General features: G+C 34.5%; 2 protein-coding genes across 2 annotated transcripts; both read left to right on the forward strand.

Annotated features, from left to right (window-relative positions):
* Positions 1-6,922: 6,922 nt before the first annotated feature.
* On the forward strand, positions 6,923-14,703 carry LOC125842450 (uncharacterized). Its single transcript, XM_049521747.1, has 3 exons — positions 6,923-7,510; positions 9,040-9,120; positions 13,814-14,703. Exons 1-3 carry the CDS (start codon positions 7,081-7,083, stop codon positions 14,230-14,232), a joined length of 930 nt encoding a protein of 309 aa, XP_049377704.1. The 5' UTR covers positions 6,923-7,080; the 3' UTR covers positions 14,233-14,703.
* A 598-nt stretch (positions 14,704-15,301) lies between these two features.
* LOC125841282 (uncharacterized) lies at positions 15,302-21,745 on the forward strand. Its single transcript, XM_049520382.1, has 8 exons — positions 15,302-15,776; positions 17,399-17,557; positions 18,500-18,831; positions 19,866-20,205; positions 20,545-20,693; positions 20,794-20,887; positions 21,345-21,416; positions 21,512-21,745. Exons 1-8 carry the CDS (start codon positions 15,414-15,416, stop codon positions 21,554-21,556), a joined length of 1,554 nt encoding a protein of 517 aa, XP_049376339.1. The 5' UTR covers positions 15,302-15,413; the 3' UTR covers positions 21,557-21,745.
* Positions 21,746-21,941: the final 196 nt, after the last annotated feature.

A 21,941-nucleotide genomic window follows, 5' to 3' on the forward strand; every position in this document is an offset into this window, starting at 1 on the left:
ATGGCGTACATTTTACGGTGATACTTTGCATCAATGTGAATGAGACCCCTATCAAAAACTCCATTGCTAATATATTTAGCGAAGAGACATGCGTATAGTCCACAATTGCTAAAATAACATTGAAGAAAAAATTGAGAAGGAAAGTGAATTACTTATTATGAACAAAACACAATATGATAGGAATACATACTTTGAGCTTGGATCTTGTTGAGGCACATTCTTCATAAATACATTTTAGGCTTGGATTGAGGCTTGGCAACATATGCAAGTAGTTTATTGGAATAGAGGTCTAACCTTTTACCATAAAATCATGTGCTAGCTAAAACAGTGGTATAATTGTGGCAAGTTTATTAATTGCTTTCTCCACATTCTTCGTGTGTAGATTTCCTCCCATCATTGAATCATATACATGTGGAAAAGTTTGATGATTTTCTTTTTGAATGAAGAAGACGAACGTTGAAGATGGTGAGAGAGAAAAAAATAGTTCTTTGTAAAAAAAGGAACGTGAGGTGGGGGAGTGGGGTTTGTGTATGGGTAAAAGAGGAAGGTGGGGGGTTTCCGTGTGAAAACTGGAAAAAAAATCCCTAAAATGGTGTAGAGATAATGACAATTGATTCTCTAATATTAATGTTATCCCTAAAATGGTGGAAGAGATAATGACAATGTAAAAAAGGAAGATGATTCAATGTAAATCCGACGTGTAACTATAAAAAAGTAACATGAATCAATGTAAATTCCTATAATTGTGTAAGAGATAATTATGGTGTATTCTTTATTTAAACAATCTAATAATAATATGAAAATATAAAAATATTAATTATTTAATAAAGTAAAATTTGATTGATTTATAAATAAATAGTGATATGTTATAACCCATAATTAAACTGTTATAAGTAAGAATTTTTTAAAAGTAAGTTTAAACTCCGTAATATTGTCTCTTAAATATGTGTGTGGGGTGATTATTCCTTCATGTTATCAGGATAATTTCTGTATATCGGGTAAAAATTAAAATATGGTCATTGCATTATTAGGATCTATTTGGTGACATTTGCAGCTTCACGAGTCCTAGGCTAAAAAGTCTCTTGTGTAGCTATATTTGTTGATGATACGACATCTATTGACCGTCCATCCATGGATTCTCAATAATGAGTTCAAATTGTGGTTTACTTTCCTAGATGGGAGAAATTAAATGAAAAATGAGAAAAATAGAAGCACATGAAAAACATAAGAGCTAATATTAAGTAAGTTTGTATGATGCAGTTGCAACAACACAACTATAAGCCTTTAAAGATATATTGATGTAGAAATATGTCAAGTGCGTGCATAAAAGTTTACCCTCAAGAATACATTCACTGAAACAAACACAAACAATAACCAATAAATTGTTCATCCGATCTTGAAGGATCTTAGATGCAGGTTATAAAATTATCCTCCCTTGCAGTTCATAGGCCAGTGATGGAGTTGAAATCAATCATTGTAAAGGAGTCACGATACAATGTGAAATTACATAACTGTTGTTTTAACAATTTGCAAAAATGCAGATCAAATTTCCTGGAGTTTTAGAGACTGAACCCTCAAAGTATTGAAGCTTAGCTCTCTGGAAAATGAAAAATTAAGTAGATTAAAAGTTAAAGACTCCATTAACACACTTCCAAAAGTTCTCCTGCATGAAATATGGACAAATAGTCCTCAAAGCGCCACTGTTTTTCAACAAAGGGCAAAGATCACATGTGGGAGGTCACCAGGGATTAAAAGTCAGGGGTGTAGAAGATCAGATACTATCCAAACAAAAAAATTTAATACAAAAAGTAAAGATGCCTATGTAAAACTACTATATCAGTAATCCAAAGGAGAAGTTAAGTTGTTCAACAACACGACATAGTATTAACAATTGACTTTTTACTAAAATTTCCAGCAGAAAATAAACATTAAAATGGCATATACAGAAGATTTATGAAGTACTTTGATGGTACCTCTCTTCTTTTTCATTTTCTAACTGCTAACTGGTAGAATAGATGGAATCACACTTGGAAAAGCAATGAACTTCTAATATAAAGTTTTGAAAGTTCACTTTCTTTGTCATATCTCATATATACGACACTATTCCAAGAAAATGCCTACAAAAATTTCCGAAATTGTATCCACCTAGAAAGGAGTAACCTCCACGTTTGAGTTATATATGCACTAAAAATATTGATTAAGCAATTGCCCTTACATTCTAGCTGAAAAGAAGGATCCAACATTTAAATTTCACGGATTTAACCATTAGGTTCTTCCTACTGAAAACATTACACTTTTAAAATTATATATGAATTATGTATTTGAAATTGATCACAGATCAAAAGCTAGAGATCCTTTCATTTCATATGAGTTTAAATGATAAATTGCTCATCAGTTTACTATTAGTAGGATACCATTTTAAATATCCAATGTCGAGAAACACTTTGTATATCTGTTGATACAAATGAACATAGTCTAAAGCAGATAAATAATACTCGATAGAGTTTAAAAGACAATTGATGTTGAGCTTCAATCATCCTTGGAGTCCTAACGAAATAGCTAGAAGAAAATGGAAGAAATTGTCATTATCACAAATATGGAGCCTCCATTGGTTGGATGCAAAAGTTAATCTTAAGTTCAAATATCGACTCTGAACTATAAAAGAAAAAAGAAGATATTTTGAACAAGAATAAGAAAGAATCGATAAATCAGTGAAGGAATTTTGATAAAGAATGCACCAACCTTATCAGTATGACAATAGCAGGATTCCTCTTGAGTTTCATAGGGAGTTGACCATGGAATTCAGCAAAAAAAGAAACTGAAAACTTAAAAGAATGATGATCCTTTAAGATTCAATCTTCATAGCAAAGTCTGATGAGTCTATGAATGGATATGATTGTCTTAAATTGAAATAAAGTACGAGATAAACCATTATCATGAACAAAGATAATTTACAAAATAGTTATCTTTTTTCCTCTTTGCAGTAGAGATTATGAATTACAGAGATAGTCGTGAAGCCAATTTCAATTTTACTTTGAGAATCGGGACCCCATTTTTCATATGCATGGTATTTCTTTACAAAACAATAGTTACAATCAAGGAGAATAGCTTAGTTTTTTAAATGCTTAGAAGAATTAGTCATTTCTCCTAGAATTGAGGCTAACATAAGATATTTGCCAGTTAAAGTGAAACAGATTCTTAAATTGACAGATTTATTTCAAAAGAAAACATAATTTATTTAGTAGTTTAGAGAGCTTTGTTTAGAATTATATAATTAACACTGAAACAATATACTTTTTTTATGAAACACTGAAGCAATATACTTGAAACCTGTCTGAGTAAATGAAAATCATATTTCCAGTGAAATCAAGTTAATATGCCATCAAACTGAATAACATTTGGTGAGATAAAATCACAGTCACAATTTACGGAACGCATGATCTCTTTGTGCGAGTCACCTACAATACCTGGAATTAATTTTCCAAGCAAAATATTCTACAAAAACATGAATTCATGATTTATAAGAAAGATTAAGGCTTTCTCTGTCTCATTAAATAAAATAAGTGAATGGATAGTGAGAGTCCAAACTTAAATGCAATATTAGTCTGGGACACTTACTCCTGCTGGAACTGTCAAACATATTCTAAATAGACTCAGAAGGAAGAATTGGAAACACTTTCACAAGGAACTTATTGCTGCATTGTGTTGGAGAGCAAGGAACTGGAAATTGTTTAAAGGCATCACTATAAATACAGATACGCATGTGACACAAATTAAGAAGGAATTTGTAGATAGACTTGAGGTAGTTAAACGGTCTAGAAAGGCGAATAAATATAATTGGTTGTTGGAGAGATTTGTGTAATTAGAGTTCTCTATGAGGCTTAACTCTCTTAATACCTTTCTTAGAGGGTGATTAGGGGATTGAGTGCTCTTTAGGTGTATTTGGTGTTTGTTTGTTAATGGTTATTTACATTGGTTACAAAAAAAAATGAGTGAATAAATACAACAATGTTACCTTGAGAAATTACTATTTTTGTCAATTCAATTTTAAACTTCTAAACTGACATAAAGTGATACGTACATTCTTAAATTTCAACAAATTTTAAAATAACTAAGTACGCTCAAACGTGTACCAGTTGAAGAAACCCACTCAAAATAGAGTTTCACAATCTCAAATGCCCACCCAAGCAACTTTAAGTGAAAACAGAGTGAACAAAAAACCCTGAACGCGGGTCTTCAAAAAGACGGACAGAGAAATTAAAGGATGATCACTCTCTTTGTCAAACCCATGAATCAACATATGGAAATTATTTCCAAAATAATGTTGAGTGTCAGTGTATAATGACAGAAGTAAAATATGAACTAAAAAGAGAAGGAATAGTAACCATAAAATAAGAAATGGCCAAGAAAATACTGCTTCCATCAACTGCTTGATTTCTGACTCAGAAAGTTTTGTACCCATTTTTGTAGACCAACTTTCAATTCTTCAAATGTAATTGTCTCACTGTCATCAGTGTCTATAGATTTGAAGTGATGTAGTTGTATAGAAGAGTAAGAAAAAAGAAGATGAACCAGATATTCTATTCCAAGTCAATGTTCAATACTTATTATTGCATACATTTTCTTATGGCAAGCATGAAGTCAGATCAGTTTTTGATATCCAAACTTTTATTTTATTATGTGAAAACAAACCAAAGTGTTATACAGTTTATAATCAATAGTCTATTTGAAAGATATAGAAATATTACTATAGAATTCAAAGATGTGTTATATTTTTTGTGTAAAGACACTAAATCAAGCTTTCTGTTTGTTTTTCTCTTTTATCACTACACATGTTAAAATCAGTTTAAATGTCAAAAAAACATTTCTATCTAAAAGTTTTGAAGTCATTGACTCATGGGCAAGAAAGGTGGGAAGTTTAGAGATACAATCAAGTCTCTCATTGACAAGTTTAATTCTATGAATATAAGCATATAACATCTACATATACATCAAAATAAAAAGGTTTGATCTCAAAATGTTAAATCATGTTTACATTTTACATTAAAGACACGTGATTGACTGTGGAAAAAATTGCATGGAGAAATAAAGGGAACAACTTTGGATTGTTTGTTTTTCTGCTCGAACTCCAATACTGGCCCCCATAACATGAAATTCACAAAAAGAAAAGGAATAAACATCATTAAAAGATAAACTCTTCAACTAAAAATAAACAATAATTTTATATCGTGACATAAAATGTATCAAATAATTCAAGAGTTTTTGATGATAAATTCACCAGCTACTTCCTCCGGAGTGTAAAGTTCTCATTTCTCTGTCAGGCGATAGTTGACGGTGCAAGGGAAGCCATGGTCGTGAAGGTTGAAATATTTTTAATTGGAATTTGATTTGGGAATCAGTTGGATTTTAAATTAGTTTAGGTTACTTAATGGCTGGCCAATAAATGAGCGTCACATCATTAATTAAGTTATTAATTGGATTTAGATTGGAGTCCGTTGAAAATAAGGAGAATATAGGACCTAAAGGTAGAAGTCAAGGGTATTTCAAGGTCAATAGGTGAATAAAGGGTAATTTTGTACCATTTCCTATAGTTTGAGGGTATTTTAGGTCATTTCCGCATCTTTATTTTCAAGCTTTATTTCTATCGTAATTTTTTCATTTGGTACCTATTCATTCCTTTTTGGGGAAAATCTTCAATCAATCATCATCTACGTTTTATATATATATATATAAGAGATGAAGTGGGAAAGCTTCCCTCGGTACAACAAGGGAGGAACCGGTGATTAACTTTTTTTAAGTAATGGGAAAAGACGTGTTCTTCTCTTTTTGGATTCACAATTTATGCTATTGAATCTTCAATTAAGAGAATATCACAGTTTTTTGAAAAAAAGTTCCTCTCAAGAATCCTTTAAGTCATGACTACTATAAAAAACTATTATGAAGATGAATATATATTTCACATGGAGAAGTGTGCATATTTATATTGGATGTTTTTTTTGTTGTGCAATCTGGTGGCTTCTGTGCAACTTGTGGCCCACACCTCCTATTTGTTCAGGGCAGGCGACATGATCTTTATTTCTACCCGGATATCCCATTCTACCGATAAGATGCTTAGTTGACTCCTTAACCTTGATAGGAAAATGACTTATTCAATAATTCATGCATAAGGGTAAGGAACTTTGGATGACCTAATGCAAATGAGTGTAAGCCTCACTACTCAGAAACACCCAATGCTGACCACTCTGAGAGACACGAAAGCGTAGGCAACACCAGTTGGCGGGCATTAAAGTGCTCGCTCGAGGCGACAAACAGAGATAGAATGATTTTAGAAGATGAATTATCATTACCTTGAATTGTACTATCAAAACTATGCTTTGAAGATTTTTTATTAATGTAACCCAATCAGGCGTCTCAGAAAGGATAGTAATCTCTTCTCGAAAAAGTATCACGATAATCTTACAAAATGTTTACTTTTCAATTTTTTTTGCAATTAAGTAAATTAAAATAGTATCAATTTGATGGCACATATTTTGTCAAATGTTACCTTTCAATTTTGATAATTAATTTTATTTTAAAATTCAATCTAACTACGCAGTTATACTTGAAGATCAAATAATATTTTATAATTATGACAATTAATATACAAATAGATCTTTATAATTATTACAATATGTAATTAATATCTTAATAATTACATCAATCACAATTACTAGCTAACTTTCCAAAGTTAAAAATCATGTCTAGTTTGGGAAACATAGTCAATCCTTCACGCATAAGATCACAAATTAAATTCATGCCATCATGATATAAATACAAAAGTTTTAAAAAAGCGAAGAGACGCGTGACCGTGCTAAATCTGAAAGCTGGTAAAAGCAACAAACTAACTTTGAAACATTCCATCCATCATCCCCAAACNCCCCTCCCCCACCCGCACCAACTATCATTTCCATTTCCCCCTTCAAACCCCATTTTGATTCCACAATTTTCTCCTCCTACCAGCTCTCCAAATTCCCCTTCCCCTTCACAACTCTTCATACATACGATACATGCCTTTCTACAGTTGTTGAAGGAAAAAAAAATATGGCGATAATCGGAGATGCACTCCGGCAAGCGTTTATGCCGAAGCACGAATACGAGTGTCTTCGTGAGGAAGACAAGGCATTTAATCGTCTTCAAAGGCCGTTTGTGATCTGCAGTTTAACCCTAATAGCACTTGCTATTATTGTCTGTACTATTATCAGCTTGAATATAGTGTTTCCTGTCGATCCTGCCCGCCGGCCTTTCTGTGGAGACTATCGTATTCAGCCGCTTTCGATTAATTTCACTAATATAGCTGCTAATGGTTCTGAAGGTGGTGGTGGTGGTACTGGTACTGGTACTGCTGGTGATTCGGATAGTTTTCCTGGTGCGTTTTACCTAACGAATCAGGAGATTGTGGATTACTATTGGATGGTTGTGTTCATTCCTTCAACGTTCATTTTTGCGGTATCGGCAGTGTATCTAATTGCAGGTGAGTAGATGTGAGAAATATTTTATGTTTGAAAATGTGATAGCACATGGTTTATATGTCTTCATCTTTTAGGGCGAATAAGAAGTAAACCTAATTTTTAAGTTTGTTATTGAATTCGAAAAAGAGATTGCCTGTTTCATATTTTTGGCCTCGCCGTTGCATCTAATTGCTCTGTTTAGCTTGTACTCTATGCGTATTCAGTATCAGTTTTTTTAGTCAAATGAGATGTAAAATGAATGAATCTTCTTTTTGACTTTTGTTATTGCATTTGAAGAGTACAATGTGTATTTTCGCGGCCTTATTAGTTTAACTAATTGCACATGAAGACTTTGGAACATTATAGGGTAAATGTGGTTGTGCATCTTTGGATAATAGCACAAACTTTAAATCTGTTCACTCTTTTAGGGAAATAAGAAGTAATTTTTGCTTCAATCTAGTTTTGACCTTGTTAGTACATTCTAAGAGTAGAATGTGTATTTCAGTGATGTCATGACAGCTACACAGATAAGATAGTCAGGGATTTTATTGTTTTATTGTCTCTTCTACCTGAGTTAGGCCTATTAGTTGCAGTTAGTTTTTCTGAGGATAGTTCCCCTAGATATTGTATAGAAAATGAAAAGTATAGACTGGACTGTCAAATGATTTGAAGGTTCATGATGTGTGGAAATGTTTATATAGGAAGACATCTCTGGTTATAATAAACTGCAACATGTATGTGAAATGGAAAAAGAATGTTTAGAAGCTATGAATGAGGATGTGGCTCTGAGACTGCATGTGAATATAGATAATTGATGGTTAACAATGATTGAAGTTCTTTTTGATCAGTTGATTAACTCTGATAAAGTTCATTAAAATCTTATATTTCTGTAGTCTATGCTGTATTGGAATTTCAATGTCTCTGAAAACCTAACTGGACCTAGGCTCTTTGGGAGGCCAACTTTATGAACTTTAGAGATGAAAAAGGTTTATTTTTAGACTACTTAAACTTTAAAGGATATATGCTCAATCTTTCCTGACGAGCATAGTTTTTGGAGGCTAAAACTAACCTATTTTTGTTCAAGCATGAGTTCCGATACGGAGAATTTTCAAATTTGAGTCGCTCCTCGCACTTTGAAATGAAGGGAAGTCATATATTTTTCCGTCCTTTTAAATATAAAAATGGTCTCAACTCTCCTCATCTTGTAAATGTCTGCAAAAGTGAATCCTATCTCGGTTAGGAAGGGAAGGATGGAGATTGATGAGAATTAAGAATTTATTACACACATGCACGCAATGGGTACAACAAAAATACATTGGCAATTCTACTGCCTTCTTCTTTCCTCTGTTGTTTCTTTGCATCCAATCGTAACTGAAATTGGGGTGCAAATAACAGGATTGTGTGTCTGGGCTCAAAGTGTGCTGGTACCAGTTTTAGTTGTTTAATTGTATAAGAACTACAACTATAACTGACTTATCAGGAAAAAAAAAGAGAGGTAGAAGATGACAGTTTTCACTGTTTCTGCTTTATGAAGTGACTTCAAACTTTGCAGGTATTATGGTCGCGTATGCCGCTCCGATGAGACATGGATGCTTGAAGGTTGTTGAGAATAACTATTGTGCTTCCAGAAGGGGTATATTTCTTGAATTATATGTTTTCCTCTGGTTCATGTTACCTCCAATAAGGGTAGTACTCTAGTTATAACAATCGGTAGGGAAGTAAAGGCATTTAATTTTTCTGTCCTTCCAGAAAATATCTGATGTCGAAGGGATTCCTCGGTTACCTCCCTTTCCTTTCTAAGCTCTATGCATCAACTGTATTATATTATTTTCCCCATGAAACTGAGCCTCTTTTCACTGCATTTAAGCATAGCGCTAGTTGAGTGAATACTAGATTTTGTATTTGCCCATAGGAAGGTTGCAAATAGATGCTGCTCTTGTAAATAGAACTGTTTTGGATATCAGCTATTTTGGGCGGAGAATCTGCGGCAGATTTGTTTCTGACTTAGACATTTCAAGTTTTCTAGTTCTGTGTATTTATAAATGTGGGTGATATCATGTTTCCTTTCAGGGATAAGGCTTTTAAATTATTGGTGTGTTAAAACGATCTTGTTGGGAATGATTCATGCTTGTAATGTTTGTGGATAAAATAATGCTCAAGAGGTTAAGGGAGCGTTTGGCCTTGAAAATTGTGAGTATTTGAAAAAAGTAAGTTTTTGTTTTCAAAGTGAAAAATGATATTTGAAAATTGGAGTTGTGTTTGGCCATGAATACAAATTGGAGTTTTCTTTTGAATTTTTGAGAGTAATTTGGAGTGAAAAAAGCAAAACCAGTTTTTTGGTGTTTTTCAAATTCTTGAAACTTCCAGAATCTTATGGCCAAACATGTTTTTTGAAATTCATCACCAAAAAAAGTACAAAACTTCAAGGTCAAATGCCCCCTAAGTACCAAAACTTCAAGGTCAAATGCCCCCTAAGTACTAAAACTTCATGTGCAAAATCTATCTCCGCTTGTCCTCATACCAGCGGAAATTAGGATCTTTCGCTGATGTTATTGTGCATCGATGAACAGATTCAATTGTTTTTCTGTCCGTTTGTTTTCTCTACTTTTTATCTGTGTTGTGGTATGTATTTCTATGTTCTAGCTGGTTTTAGGAAGAAAAAAACCCAAATTCAAGAGTTTGGTTGAAGAAACATCGATTCCTTTTCAGCAGTTTTTTTCCTTAACAGAATAGGGTTATTTAAGTTTGTTATACGAAATAAGGAGCTATCTGCAGTAGTACAAATCAAAGCTTAAGTAACCCACTGTTGTAGCAAGTTTGCAACTGCTTAAAATTGGAAGGTACAAAAGCGACGAGCTCTCAAAGATGTTATAATGAAGAGAAGTTTACCATACTTCCCGTGATTGAATAATATTGTAATAACTATCAAACCTTTGCTGTACAAGTGTTTAGATGTCAACCAGAAAAATGTAGAGCTAGATTTTGTCCAAACCAAGTTGAAATTATGAAAGAACCAGTTCTTTCCGTGACTGGAACTTATAACTGCTCATTTTTCATGTATTCATGGAAGTCTAATTAGCTCTTGATGCTTTTTTTTTCTCGTCTAAAGTAATTACTATGACTACAAAGGAGACATGTTTGATTTACTTCACTTTGTGAATTTGGAGTAATTTATAAATAATAAATCTTCTATTTGAATAACACCTCTGATATCTAAGGAAAGCAATTGTCTGTATCTATCAGAAATGTTGCCAAGTAAGCTGGCGTCGTCTTTTTCTATAGGTGGATCTTGCTAATACTTGTTTCATGTTAAGAGTTTTAGAATCTCTTGGTAAAGTGAAAGTTCTGGTTACTACAATCTAAACGTTGAGCAAAGCTAGAAGTGCATAGAAAAAGTAGTATTGCAAATGGAACAAGGCGAGAGGAATGTCTTTGGTGGTCGAAATTACAGCTGAATATAGATACTTTTGAGAAATTAGAGCAGAATATAATGAAACAATACATAACCTTGCAATAGTCCTTGTGTGTGGTTAATAATTTTTGCAATAGTCCTAGTGTGTGGTCAATAATTTACTCCGTTTGTCTCAATTTATGTGACACTTTCCATTTTAGTTTGTCCCAAAAAGAATGTCACCTTTCAATAATTAGAAACAACTTAACTTTAAAATTCTCCTTTTACCATTAATGAAATGATTATAGCCACACAAATAGCTAAGGGTTGTTTTAAACCACAAATTTCAAAAGTCTTTCTTTCTTAAACTTTGTGCCAAGTCAAATGGTGCCACATAAATTGGTATGGAGGGACTAGGGAGTAATATTTTATATCACGTGTACACCTTGCTATGAGCTTTTCAAAAGAATTTTAGATCATCTAAGAAGGAATCCATAACTTTGACCTGTTAGGACTATCTTTATGACATAAATGTTCTTACACGCCATAGGTAAAGCTAAAAATGAGTCAAGCTAAGGAGAGCCTTGGAGGTTAGATCTAGGTTATTTATACGAGCTGAGCTTGATTGTCAACGCGAGCGAAGAGCTAGCTTGAACTAGGCCGGCTTAAATTTCTGTAGGAAACTGGAGTGTGAGCTCAACTCAGTGTGTTCATTTTGGGCTTGAGTTCATTCCTGGAGATAATTTAACTTTGGGATTGTTCTTCAACTTGTCTGTGTCCTTTTTCTGATTTACTCTTTTGAATACAAAAAGTGCGTTCATAACATCTTGAGAAATTAGCTAAATGATCCCCCAACCTATTACCGAATTTTCAACTACACACTTATACTTTATGGTGGTACTATCAACCCCCCCAGACTAAATAACCCCTTAAAATGCTATAACCAGTCATGTTTCTTGTGGTAGAAACACATACACTTGACATGTGTATTTCACCAATTTCTCCTTTTTTTTCATGTACTTTTTTCTCCTTCTTCTTCTTCCTTTCGTCCTCAACCATTTTTTCAACCCTAATTCTTTGTGAAAAATTCGATTTGGTACATATTGGGGAATTTGAATATGATACAGATGACATGAGGCTAAGGAGGACTTAATTTTTGTTGAAGATTTGATTTCCTAGTGCAGTTGCAGGGAAATGTGAATTCGCCGCCACCTCCATCCTCTCCACTTCCTCACCACTACAGTCTGAGAAATCTACACCACCACCACCAGCTTCCCCTCTACCTCCACCTTTTATCACCTCCCCTGCTTTCACCATTAACTCTTCCACCTCCTTCACCTACTCAAAGCTGCACAAAAAATATTACTTTTGTCTTCTTCAGCAGCCATTATTCAATACCCCATAAAAAAATTCAACTAAACTTACCCCCAGAGTATTTACTATCTTGTCGATGAATTAAATGCAAATTAAAGCTCAGTCTTCTACAACAAACAAATCCAACGTAAACCCTCTTTAATATATAAAGTGATGGAATTTATATTTAAAAGTAAAAAAAGTGTCTTTCTTCAAAGAATTAAAAGCACTGTCCCGTGAAGACACGAAATTTAACCAAGAGAAGAAAAAGTCTGATAAGTGATTTAGATTAAGGGTTAATTAGGGGATGGACTCCAAAGAGGGAAGTTGGAAAATCTTCAAATTCCTACCATGGCAAATTTCAGATCAGAAAAATAGATAGATAATGAGAAAGAGAGAGAAAACAAAGAAAAAAGCCAAAGCAAAAGCAGATGAGAAAGAAAATAAAAAGAAAAAATAGTCAACTCATTCTCTTTGAGAGAGTGAAATGCACTCGCTATGCAACTCAACAGTCAAGGGGTTATTTATTTCATTTTAAAATAGTTCAAGTTGGTAATAGAACCACTGTTAAGTCTAAGTGTGTAGTTAGAAATCCAATAATAGGTGGGAGGGTCATTTGGCTATTTCTTTAATATCCTAGTTATTTGCTTAGTTATCACTTAAGAGTTTGGGGAATCAAAACTGTTAAGTCAGGAATAACTTACCTTTTATATCTATGGAGGAAACTGTTGGGTGGTGAATGTGTCTTTTTAAACTCTAAATGAGTCGATCTGAGCTTTCCAGAGTGCAGCCCGTTAAATTATTGAGAGACATGGAGTGCAAGGTTTTATAAAGGAGTTGAGCTTGTGTATTTAATGTGGGAGGTAGGTAGAGGGGTGGGCCCATATACTCCCGGGAGGTACAAACCTAAGTCGAGTTGAGCTTTCATCATGAACTTGTTGATTCATTTACAATCTCCCAGTAATTGGTATTCCATGAACTTGCTAATAATATTGATAAAGGAGTATGAGGTCTGCAAAATGTGAGATGGCAACTTCAGAACGTATTCCATTTCTTTAATGCATTCTGAAGGTAAAACCAACTTGAACAGTATTAATGGATAGGATTCAGGTCCCAGAAACTAGGATATTTGAGCTACCGTTTATCTATGTAAGGAGAATTTTGTAAGATTATTAACATGCGTGATAGAAGATTTTGAATTACGTATGCAGAGACGGTTTAATACATTTGTTAGATATCTGAGTTTTGTTTGTTTCACTGCTTACCGTGGAAGGAAGGGTGCTCTTGTTTCCCTGCCTTTTGCACGTGTGCTGGTGGGTAATAATTATGGATTGATTTACTCGTTTCTTTTCCTTTTTTAAAAAAAAAAAAATAACTGTAGTGTTCGGGACGGCTTGTGCGTACTTTGACTAATTCCATGGGATACTTGCTACCTCCCATCATCACATGTACCGGGTAACTCTATCCACCAAGGCTTGGATAGATGGAGCACGTAGTGTGTTTTGCCTCCGCTGGGAAGATTGATTTATTCATTTTATCTCCTATTCTTGTGTGTCTAACAACTCATCATTATGTTTAACAGGTGGAGTGCGCTGTCTATCAATTCTCAATGTTGCTTTTGCTATCGTATTTGGTCTGCTTGCACTGTTTCTTGGTTCTACCCTTCTCACTTTGGGGAGCAGCTGCTCAGCACCCTTGTTTTGGTGTTACGAGATTGCTTCATGGGGGCTGGTGATTCTATATGGAGGGACTGCTTTCTTTCTAAGAAGAAAAGCTGCTGTAATTCTTGATGAAAGTGACTTCAGTGGGCGCAATCTTGGAGTAGAAATGCTTGAAGCAAATCCAATGGAGGTCACACCAGATGTAGAGAGACGTGTGAATGAAAGTTTCAAGGCATGGATGGGTCCTTCTTTCTTGTCCTCGGATGAGGAGGATGAATCTGATAACTACCAGGAAGTTCCATCTTTATCTCGTACCAACTCTAGCCGGCTAAGACAATAATATGAAGTTTCCTCCTGTTGGATGCCTCGAGCAGTGAATGAAATATTGTGGAAGGTCTAACTTGTGATATCTTACCCAATCACTTGCATAGCAATACTTTTGAACTGAACATGAGTGCTGCAGCATCGGTTCATTTTGGTAGAGATTCAGGTTTTGTATAGTTAGTGTGAGGGAACATTGATTTTCTTGGTGGTGGAAGGCTGGTAGAGTTGGAAGGAGAAGCATGTAGGAACCTCGCAGTAATTGATTTGGAGTAGACTAACATTCATAGTATTCCTATGAGTGTTGCTTAGTTGTTGATACTGAATTTTGGAGTAGTTCCTTGTAGTTGTCTTGTCCTCGTACCACTTGATATATAAGTGTTGAAATCTAGAACGAGCACAAATTAGTGTATAGCATCTATTTTTGGATGATATACAACACAGCTAAAGTGATACAAAAAAATATATCATGTTTTAGTAATTTTTCCTATTTAAACGAGTCACCATATTACATCATCCAAATGGAGGAATAAACAGCTCTAATACTGGATTCTTGAGGGAATTACTTTGCAAACCCAATTTTTCATTCCCTAATTGCTAAATGCATCTTGCTGATGAATATTTAGAGGTATATCACTCAAAACAGTTCGAGAAAGCAAAACTTAGCATAATGATTAAAGATTGTTGATACCATCGTGTGTGGCTTAGCCAATTCTTGAAACAAACTTTGTCAGGAAAATATGAATTTACTCTAATTTACCCTTGAGACTTGAATTCCAATTTTGGTAATGAACAACAGTGCATAACTTAAGTTAATATCTGAGTCCTTAGAAAATTTCCTATTCAAAGGTTTGATTTCTGAAAATGACATAATTGGAAACGGACGCATAAGTAATGGTAGAACTCACAATTCTTTCCATATATATAATATGATAAAATGTTAATAGCTTTTTAAATGGTGGCTAATGTTTGATAACACGTAAATTAAGTGACTATTTGCTAAATTCCCCCCCAAAAGCAGGCCGCAAATATTTCTAAAAGCCCAAAAGCTTAAAGCCCAATTAGCCCATCTTCTCCAGTAAATTCCTTAGGTCAAGAACATCCAAAACCTTCTGCTACCATCCCTTCTTCACCACTGTTAATCAGTTTCGCCCTAAACCTAAACCCTTGATTTTCGATTTTCAGCGTTGAAGCTCAACAATGGCAGCTCCCTACGAGTATGAAGAAGGAGGGTACCCACAACAAACTGATGCAGTCGGGTACGACCCGAATTTCGTGCCAGATTCCGTAAAATCGTTCGTGGTTCATCTGTATAGGCACATAAGAGAGAAGAATGTTTACGAGATTCACCAGATGTATGAGACCTCTTTTCAGACATTGAGTGAGCGTATGTTTAAGGAAACTCCCTGGCCTTCTGTTGATGCCGTTGCGCCTTACGTTGATAATGACCATGTCTTCTGCTTGCTTTACCGTGAGATGTGGTTCCGTCACTTGTATGCTAGACTTTCTCCTACTCTTAGACAGCGGATTGATTCGTGGGATAATTATTGCAGCCTTTTCCAGGTTTTTAAATATGTCGCCTTTTTATTCTTTTTTTGATGTGTTGTTTTGTGTTATTTAGTGAGCTCGGTAAAACTACTAAGCTTCAATTCCAAGCTAATTGGCGTCAGTTTCATGAATCCATTTTGTTCAATTCGCCGTGTTCCCCCAATTCTCAATTATTGGGATTGTTTGTTCTTAGATTTTTAATTGATGTATGTCTCCATATAGACTAAAACCATATACTAAATGACTAAAAAGACTCCTAGCAAGTCTATACAATTTAGGCCTGGTATTGTAATGCGATTGCAAATAGTAGATTCATAGTTGGAGTTCAAACAATTTTTTGATATTGGTGACTCAATTATGCTTTCTGGCAATGAATCAATTTTCTAGCATGATAAACTTCAGTTAAAGTATATAGCTATATTGTAAAGCTTGTAGTCATGTTTGTGATATATATATATAAAAGTTGGTACTGGCAGACATTGTATTTTACCTAAGCTAGAAAAACAACCTACAACCTATAATAGAGTGAGATGATGACATAAGTTCCCCTATCACTAAACCTGTGATTACTTTGGCTATAAATCGTACTCCATAAGCCTAAAGGAATCATTTTTCAAAATTGTTGATATTCAGAATAGATTGTTTGTTACTATATTAGCTCTTGGGGTTCTTAATTATTTGTATCTTACGAGCAAGTATTATATAAAAAATTTCTTTGCATAGTGATGTTAGAATGTTTGTACTTTGAGAACTGTTAAGACTGTTTGAACTGTATAAATCAATCTCTCCTCTCTTTTCATTCGAATTTGATGGTATCCACTTCGCAAATCTATTTTAGAGAATAAGGTAGAACCACACAATTCATCTAGCATATCATCAAGTCTAGGAATAGGATGTCGATATTTTACCGTAATTCTATTAATGGCACGACAATCTACACACATCCTCCATGAACTGTCCTTCTTGGGCACTAGAATCACGAGCACCGCACATGGACTTAATTTTCTCTTATCAATCCTTTTTCCAAAATTCCTCAACTTGTCTTTGCAATTCTTTAGTGTCCTGAGGGTTGCTCCTATAAGCGGCTTTGTTGGGTAGTTGAGAACCCGGTACAAAGTCAATTTGATGTTCTATTCCCCTCAAAGGAGGCATTCCACTCAGGGGCGGCTCAAGCATATTAGTGGCCTAAAGCAAAAATCAAACTGGGCCTTACACTTAAATTGTTAATAACTTTTATATAATTGATTTGTTCTAGTTTTCAATTGATAATATAACCATTCTTATTTTAAGTTATTTATCATGAGATATAGTACTCCAAATATGTCAAATTTCTTCTAATAATTCCTTCATTTTTCATGAAAATTTACTTTTTCTACAAATAGTATTCAATGTACACTCCATTTTTTGGGAAGCCACTTTAGGTCAATAGCATCTATTTGTAAAATGGACAAGGTTGGGGCAGTACTATGTGGGTCTTGCAGGAAGAGCGTATTTTATTTATTTAAGATGCACTTTATTTACTGTATAGATTTTTGTAGTTAGTATGCTAAGTTTGACTCTGTGGAACAATGGCTGTGCATTTATTGGCCTTGTAATATGAATCTAGAGTTTCACATGTAGACTGTGCATTGCTGTAGGTTGTGCTGCATGGTGTGGTTAACATGCAATTGCCAAACCAGTGGTTGTGGGACATGGTAGATGAGTTTGTATACCAATTCCAGGCATTCTGCCAATACCGTGCAAAGATGAAGAGCAAAACTGCGGAGGAGATTGCATTGCTGAGGCAGTTCGACCAGGTATAGCTGATAGATTACCATGCCTTTTCTTCTACCCTATAGTTAACCTATTAATATGCTATTTATAATATACTTTTGAAATTTGTTCAGTTAGTCCGCTATTTTACTTTTAAGGATATTTATAACCTTTTTCTTGCTTTTCATTATTGTTTGCATAATTACTCGTTTAACTTTGGTGATGACTTGGTTTTAGATAAAACTAGGAAAAATGTTTGAATATTACAACATTGACTGTGTGGTGATCTGTGTTACTTGAATTATTATTGATTACATGTATTATGAGTGTGTGCATAATCTGTAACATTACTATAAATCCTGCAACATTGTTCTCAAGCATTTTTTATCTGGTATTTGTTTTTATAAATCATTCGTCTGTGGTATCTTTTATCTGTTTGCAGTTTATTATCCAGGGCATTGACGTGTTGCTTTTGAATAGTAGTTTCCTTTTAGCTATAGATATAGTCATACATTGCCGTGATTGAGTAAGAACTGCTCGTAGCTGGTCTCTAAGGTCAAACATTGACGTATGGTGTTCATTCATGAATGGGCAAATAGTGGAGCCGCCACGTAAAGTGATGGGTGCTCAATTGAACATCCTTCATCGAAAAATTACATTGTATATATATGAAATTATACCAAGTATATAGGTCGCAACTTACTTTTCGTAGGTATATATTAGTTAATGAACACCCTCAGCAAAATTTCTGGTTTCACCACTGTGGGCAAGACTTGATTTTAATGATGGGAGAAAATTATGGTATTGATGGATGTTAATCATTACAGTGCAAAGTGGTCATTAGGTGAAGAGATTGGATTGGCTGTCAAAGCCTGACTTTGACATCTAAGATGTTTGTTTTTACCAACGTATTTCTTTATTATGATTTAATAAACCATTTATGACCTACTTGTCTAAAAAATCTCTCTAATAATGATGTTTATTAGGCTTGGAATGTATACGGTGTTCTCAATTTCTTACAAGCCCTTGTGGAGAAATCTACAATAATCCAAATCTTGGAGAGGGAAAAGGAAGGTCTTGAAGAGTTTACTGCTACTGATGGGTATGATTACAGTGGTGGAAGTAATGTCTTGAAGGTTTTGGGCTATTTCAGCATGATAGGCTTGCTCAGAGTTCATTGTCTGTTGGGTGATTATCATACTGGCCTGAAGTGCTTACGTCCAATTGACATAACTCAACAGGGTGTTTACACCAGTGTTATTGGGAGCCACATAACCACAATATATCACTATGGTTTTGCTAATCTTATGTTGAGGAGGTATGTTGATCATTATTTTCTCCAAACTCTTGCATTTCCGTCGCATGTACTGCACAGTTCTGTATGATTGTGTGTACTTTTATTTAGTCAAGAATTTACTAACATGCTATCTTAAAATATGCATTCCTTTCATATTTGCGCAAAATCGCTGGTCTGTGATGTTATAATAAAATTAAATGAACTAGCTGAAGTTTTTGAAGGACTGTTGTCTTTTGTCATTGGGAGTTGAAGAAAATGTACAGTAGAGGCAAAAGAGTATTTTGCAACTACTGTCTGATAGTAGAAAGTAATAGAGGTGGCAATTGAGCGGGTTGGGTCAAATTTGGGTGGGTCGTAATGGGTCAAGACCCAACCCAATCAAATTTGCTTGGATCAGAATGTGTTGGGTCAAGTAGTAGGTCATAGAATGGGTCAAGACCCAACCCAACCCAATTATTACTAAGTTTAATTATTTTATTTGTTCTTTTAAAACATTTTAGTACCTAATAATTTTTTTTTCTTTATTATGGCTAATATATGACATATCAAATTAAAAATATATATTTTAAAAAAAAAAAAAAATTTTGACAAGATTTCTCACGAGTCAATTTAGGTTACATATCAACCCAATTTTTTATGGGTTGAAATGGGTTGAGCTAATAAATGTGCGGGTTGGGTTTGATTTTTCCACCCTAGAAAGTAGTATGCGCTTTACTTTTAACTCAACGGTTAGGTAATGTAATTTTTCTTGAATTGGAGAACATGTTGGCATTGTTGCTTATTATTGGCCACTTAATCTTTGTTGAGGTAAGATATTGCTTTAGTTTACAGTTAATTCGTAATAACAGTGGAGGTTGGATGATCTTTTCGTTTTCTTGATCACAATGATTAGATTTCATTCTTTGGTGGGGGTGGGGTGGGTGGGGGGAATCTTCAATCAACAAGGAGCCACCTGACGAATCCCCGAGTGCTCGAAGTTCTAGTTGTATTTAGTTTGGCTTTAGCAGAGTAGTTTTATTTCCTCTAATCTGGAAAATGGGTTCACCATTTTACAGGTATGTAGAGGCTATCCATGAGTTCAACAAAATCCTTCTATATATTTATAAGACAAAGCAGTATCACCAGAAGTCACCCCAGTATGAGCAGATACTGAAGAAAAATGAGCAGATGTATGCCCTGTTGGCTATAGCTTTGTCATTGTGCCCTCAAGTGAAACTTGTTGAAGAAACTGTGAATTCTCAATTAAGGGAGAAGTATGGTGAGAAGATGGCGAGAATGCTGAGATATGACGAGGAGGCATCTGCACTCTATGACGAGCTCTTCTCATATGCATGCCCTAAGTTCATTACTCCTTCTGCTCCAAGTTTTGAGGAGCCTCTTGTAAATTACAACCAGGTACCTATTTTAACTAGACTTAATATCTGGGCCTTTTATCCCACCTGCAAGCTTAGTTTAAAGATATAGAGATACAGATTGTTCTCCTCAATCCTCCGTGCAAATGTTCATGTATTTCTAGAAATGTTAACTTTGATTACATCCAATTTGCTCCTCCAATCCCCATTACAAGTATCCTTGTGTATTTTATGTGTACTATTGTTCCATATTTCTTATTTCTTGACTGCACATTTGAACCATCACAGATGATGGCTTTGTATGCTCCCACCACATGACATATTTTCTTCAGCTTTTACACAGCTGTCATCGTTATTAAATTAGTTATGTTGTCTTCTTCAGGATGCCTATAGGCTACAATTGAAGATGTTTCTATATGAAGTGAAGCAGCAACAATTATTGGCCGGTGTTAGGACCTATTTGAAAGTGTATTCAACAATCTCCCTGGGGAAGCTTGCAAATTACATGGATTTGGATGAACCCAATTTAAGGTCTCAAATATCTAATGCATTTAGTGGTTTGTTATCATGCAAATTCTCAGCTGTGATCTATGTATTTGTGTCATTATATACTGAATTCAATGTTACACAGGGCGGTTTTGATGACATACAAGCACAAAACACATGCTGTCGATTCTGATGGCAAGATAATTTCCAACGCCGATGTGGACTTCTACATTGATGAAGTAAGAAACATATTATGTAAAAATCTTGTTATCTTGTTCCTTTAATCCTTTCTCCATTGGGTAATTGGTGGCTGACAACATTATTTATTTGATATAGTCTAGGTAATGTGCCTGGGGTTTTATGGTCTTTAATCTTGTTCAATCATATTCAAAATAATGCCTTTTGAGTAGTTTGGGAATAATCAGCAGCAAACTGTTTTTTTAGCATTTACCTTTACCCTTGTTCTCAAGAGATTCAAACAAGTGTGGGCATCTCTTATTGATTGTTTTGCTGGTGTTTGTGTCATTTATCTTTTGTAATAGTCTTTCCAGTAGCTTTCGGTACAAATAATATAAGGCCATAAATGCATGTAGAATCCAATATGGCCTGATATTTACTGTGCTCATTCTTCTAACCCAAGGTAGTAAACACTGTCATACATTCTGACAAAGTGATTCACAATGTCTTTCATTCCAGGATATGGTCCGTGTAGTAGAATCTAAGTCAGCGAAGAAGTATGGTGATTACTTTTTGCGTCAGATTGTGAAGGTAATTCTTGTATAAGCATTTTCAGCTATGGTTTTTATCCATTTTATTTTGCCACATTCATGCGACGTGCATATGCTCTTCGTTTCTTTTTTCAGCTTGAAGGGATCATGACTGATATTGACAGGATAAAGCTGGAGTAAGCTACCTTCCTATATTATAGTATCAGTAGCGTTTAACTTACTTTGAGCTTTCATTTTTGTACCGAGGAAAATGCAGAAAGTTGAATGAGAGTATGTATTTTGATTTTTTCGGTTTTGAGAACCGGTGTTTACCAAGCTTTGTTGATTAGTGACCAGAAACAATTTTTTCTCTCGCTTTGTAATCTATTAATACAGTACAAGGTTGCCTTTCATTAAAAAATTCAAAACTAGAGCTCTGGGTTCAGCTAGTGTCTTGATATTGCAGAACTCAGTTCGATTATCTTGCAAGTTTCATGAAAAATGATATAACAATAAATATGCCACTTCCAATCACCAAAAGTATGACTTTTAAAGTAAGTCATTGATTAGTATACCACAATATATT

Source organism: Solanum stenotomum, chromosome 10 (assembly GCF_019186545.1).
Source record: "Solanum stenotomum isolate F172 chromosome 10, ASM1918654v1, whole genome shotgun sequence".
In the NCBI taxonomy this organism is placed as follows: domain Eukaryota; kingdom Viridiplantae; phylum Streptophyta; class Magnoliopsida; order Solanales; family Solanaceae; genus Solanum; species Solanum stenotomum.

Excerpts from the sequence above, each read along its gene's own strand:
- LOC125842450 (XM_049521747.1), top strand. The coding sequence starts at position 7,081 with ATGGCGATAATCGGAGATGCACTCCGGCAAGCGTTTATGCCGAAGCAC. Across the intron at positions 7,511-9,039 it reads GGCAGTGTATCTAATTGCAG|GTATTATGGTCGCGTATGCC; the intron begins GTGAGTAGATGT and ends CAAACTTTGCAG. Across the intron at positions 9,121-13,813 it reads CTATTGTGCTTCCAGAAGGG|GTGGAGTGCGCTGTCTATCA; the intron begins GTATATTTCTTG and ends TATGTTTAACAG.
- LOC125841282 (XM_049520382.1), top strand. The coding sequence starts at position 15,414 with ATGGCAGCTCCCTACGAGTATGAAGAAGGAGGGTACCCACAACAAACT. Across the intron at positions 18,832-19,865 it reads GCTAATCTTATGTTGAGGAG|GTATGTAGAGGCTATCCATG; the intron begins GTATGTTGATCA and ends ACCATTTTACAG. Across the intron at positions 21,417-21,511 it reads TTTTGCGTCAGATTGTGAAG|CTTGAAGGGATCATGACTGA; the intron begins GTAATTCTTGTA and ends TTCTTTTTTCAG.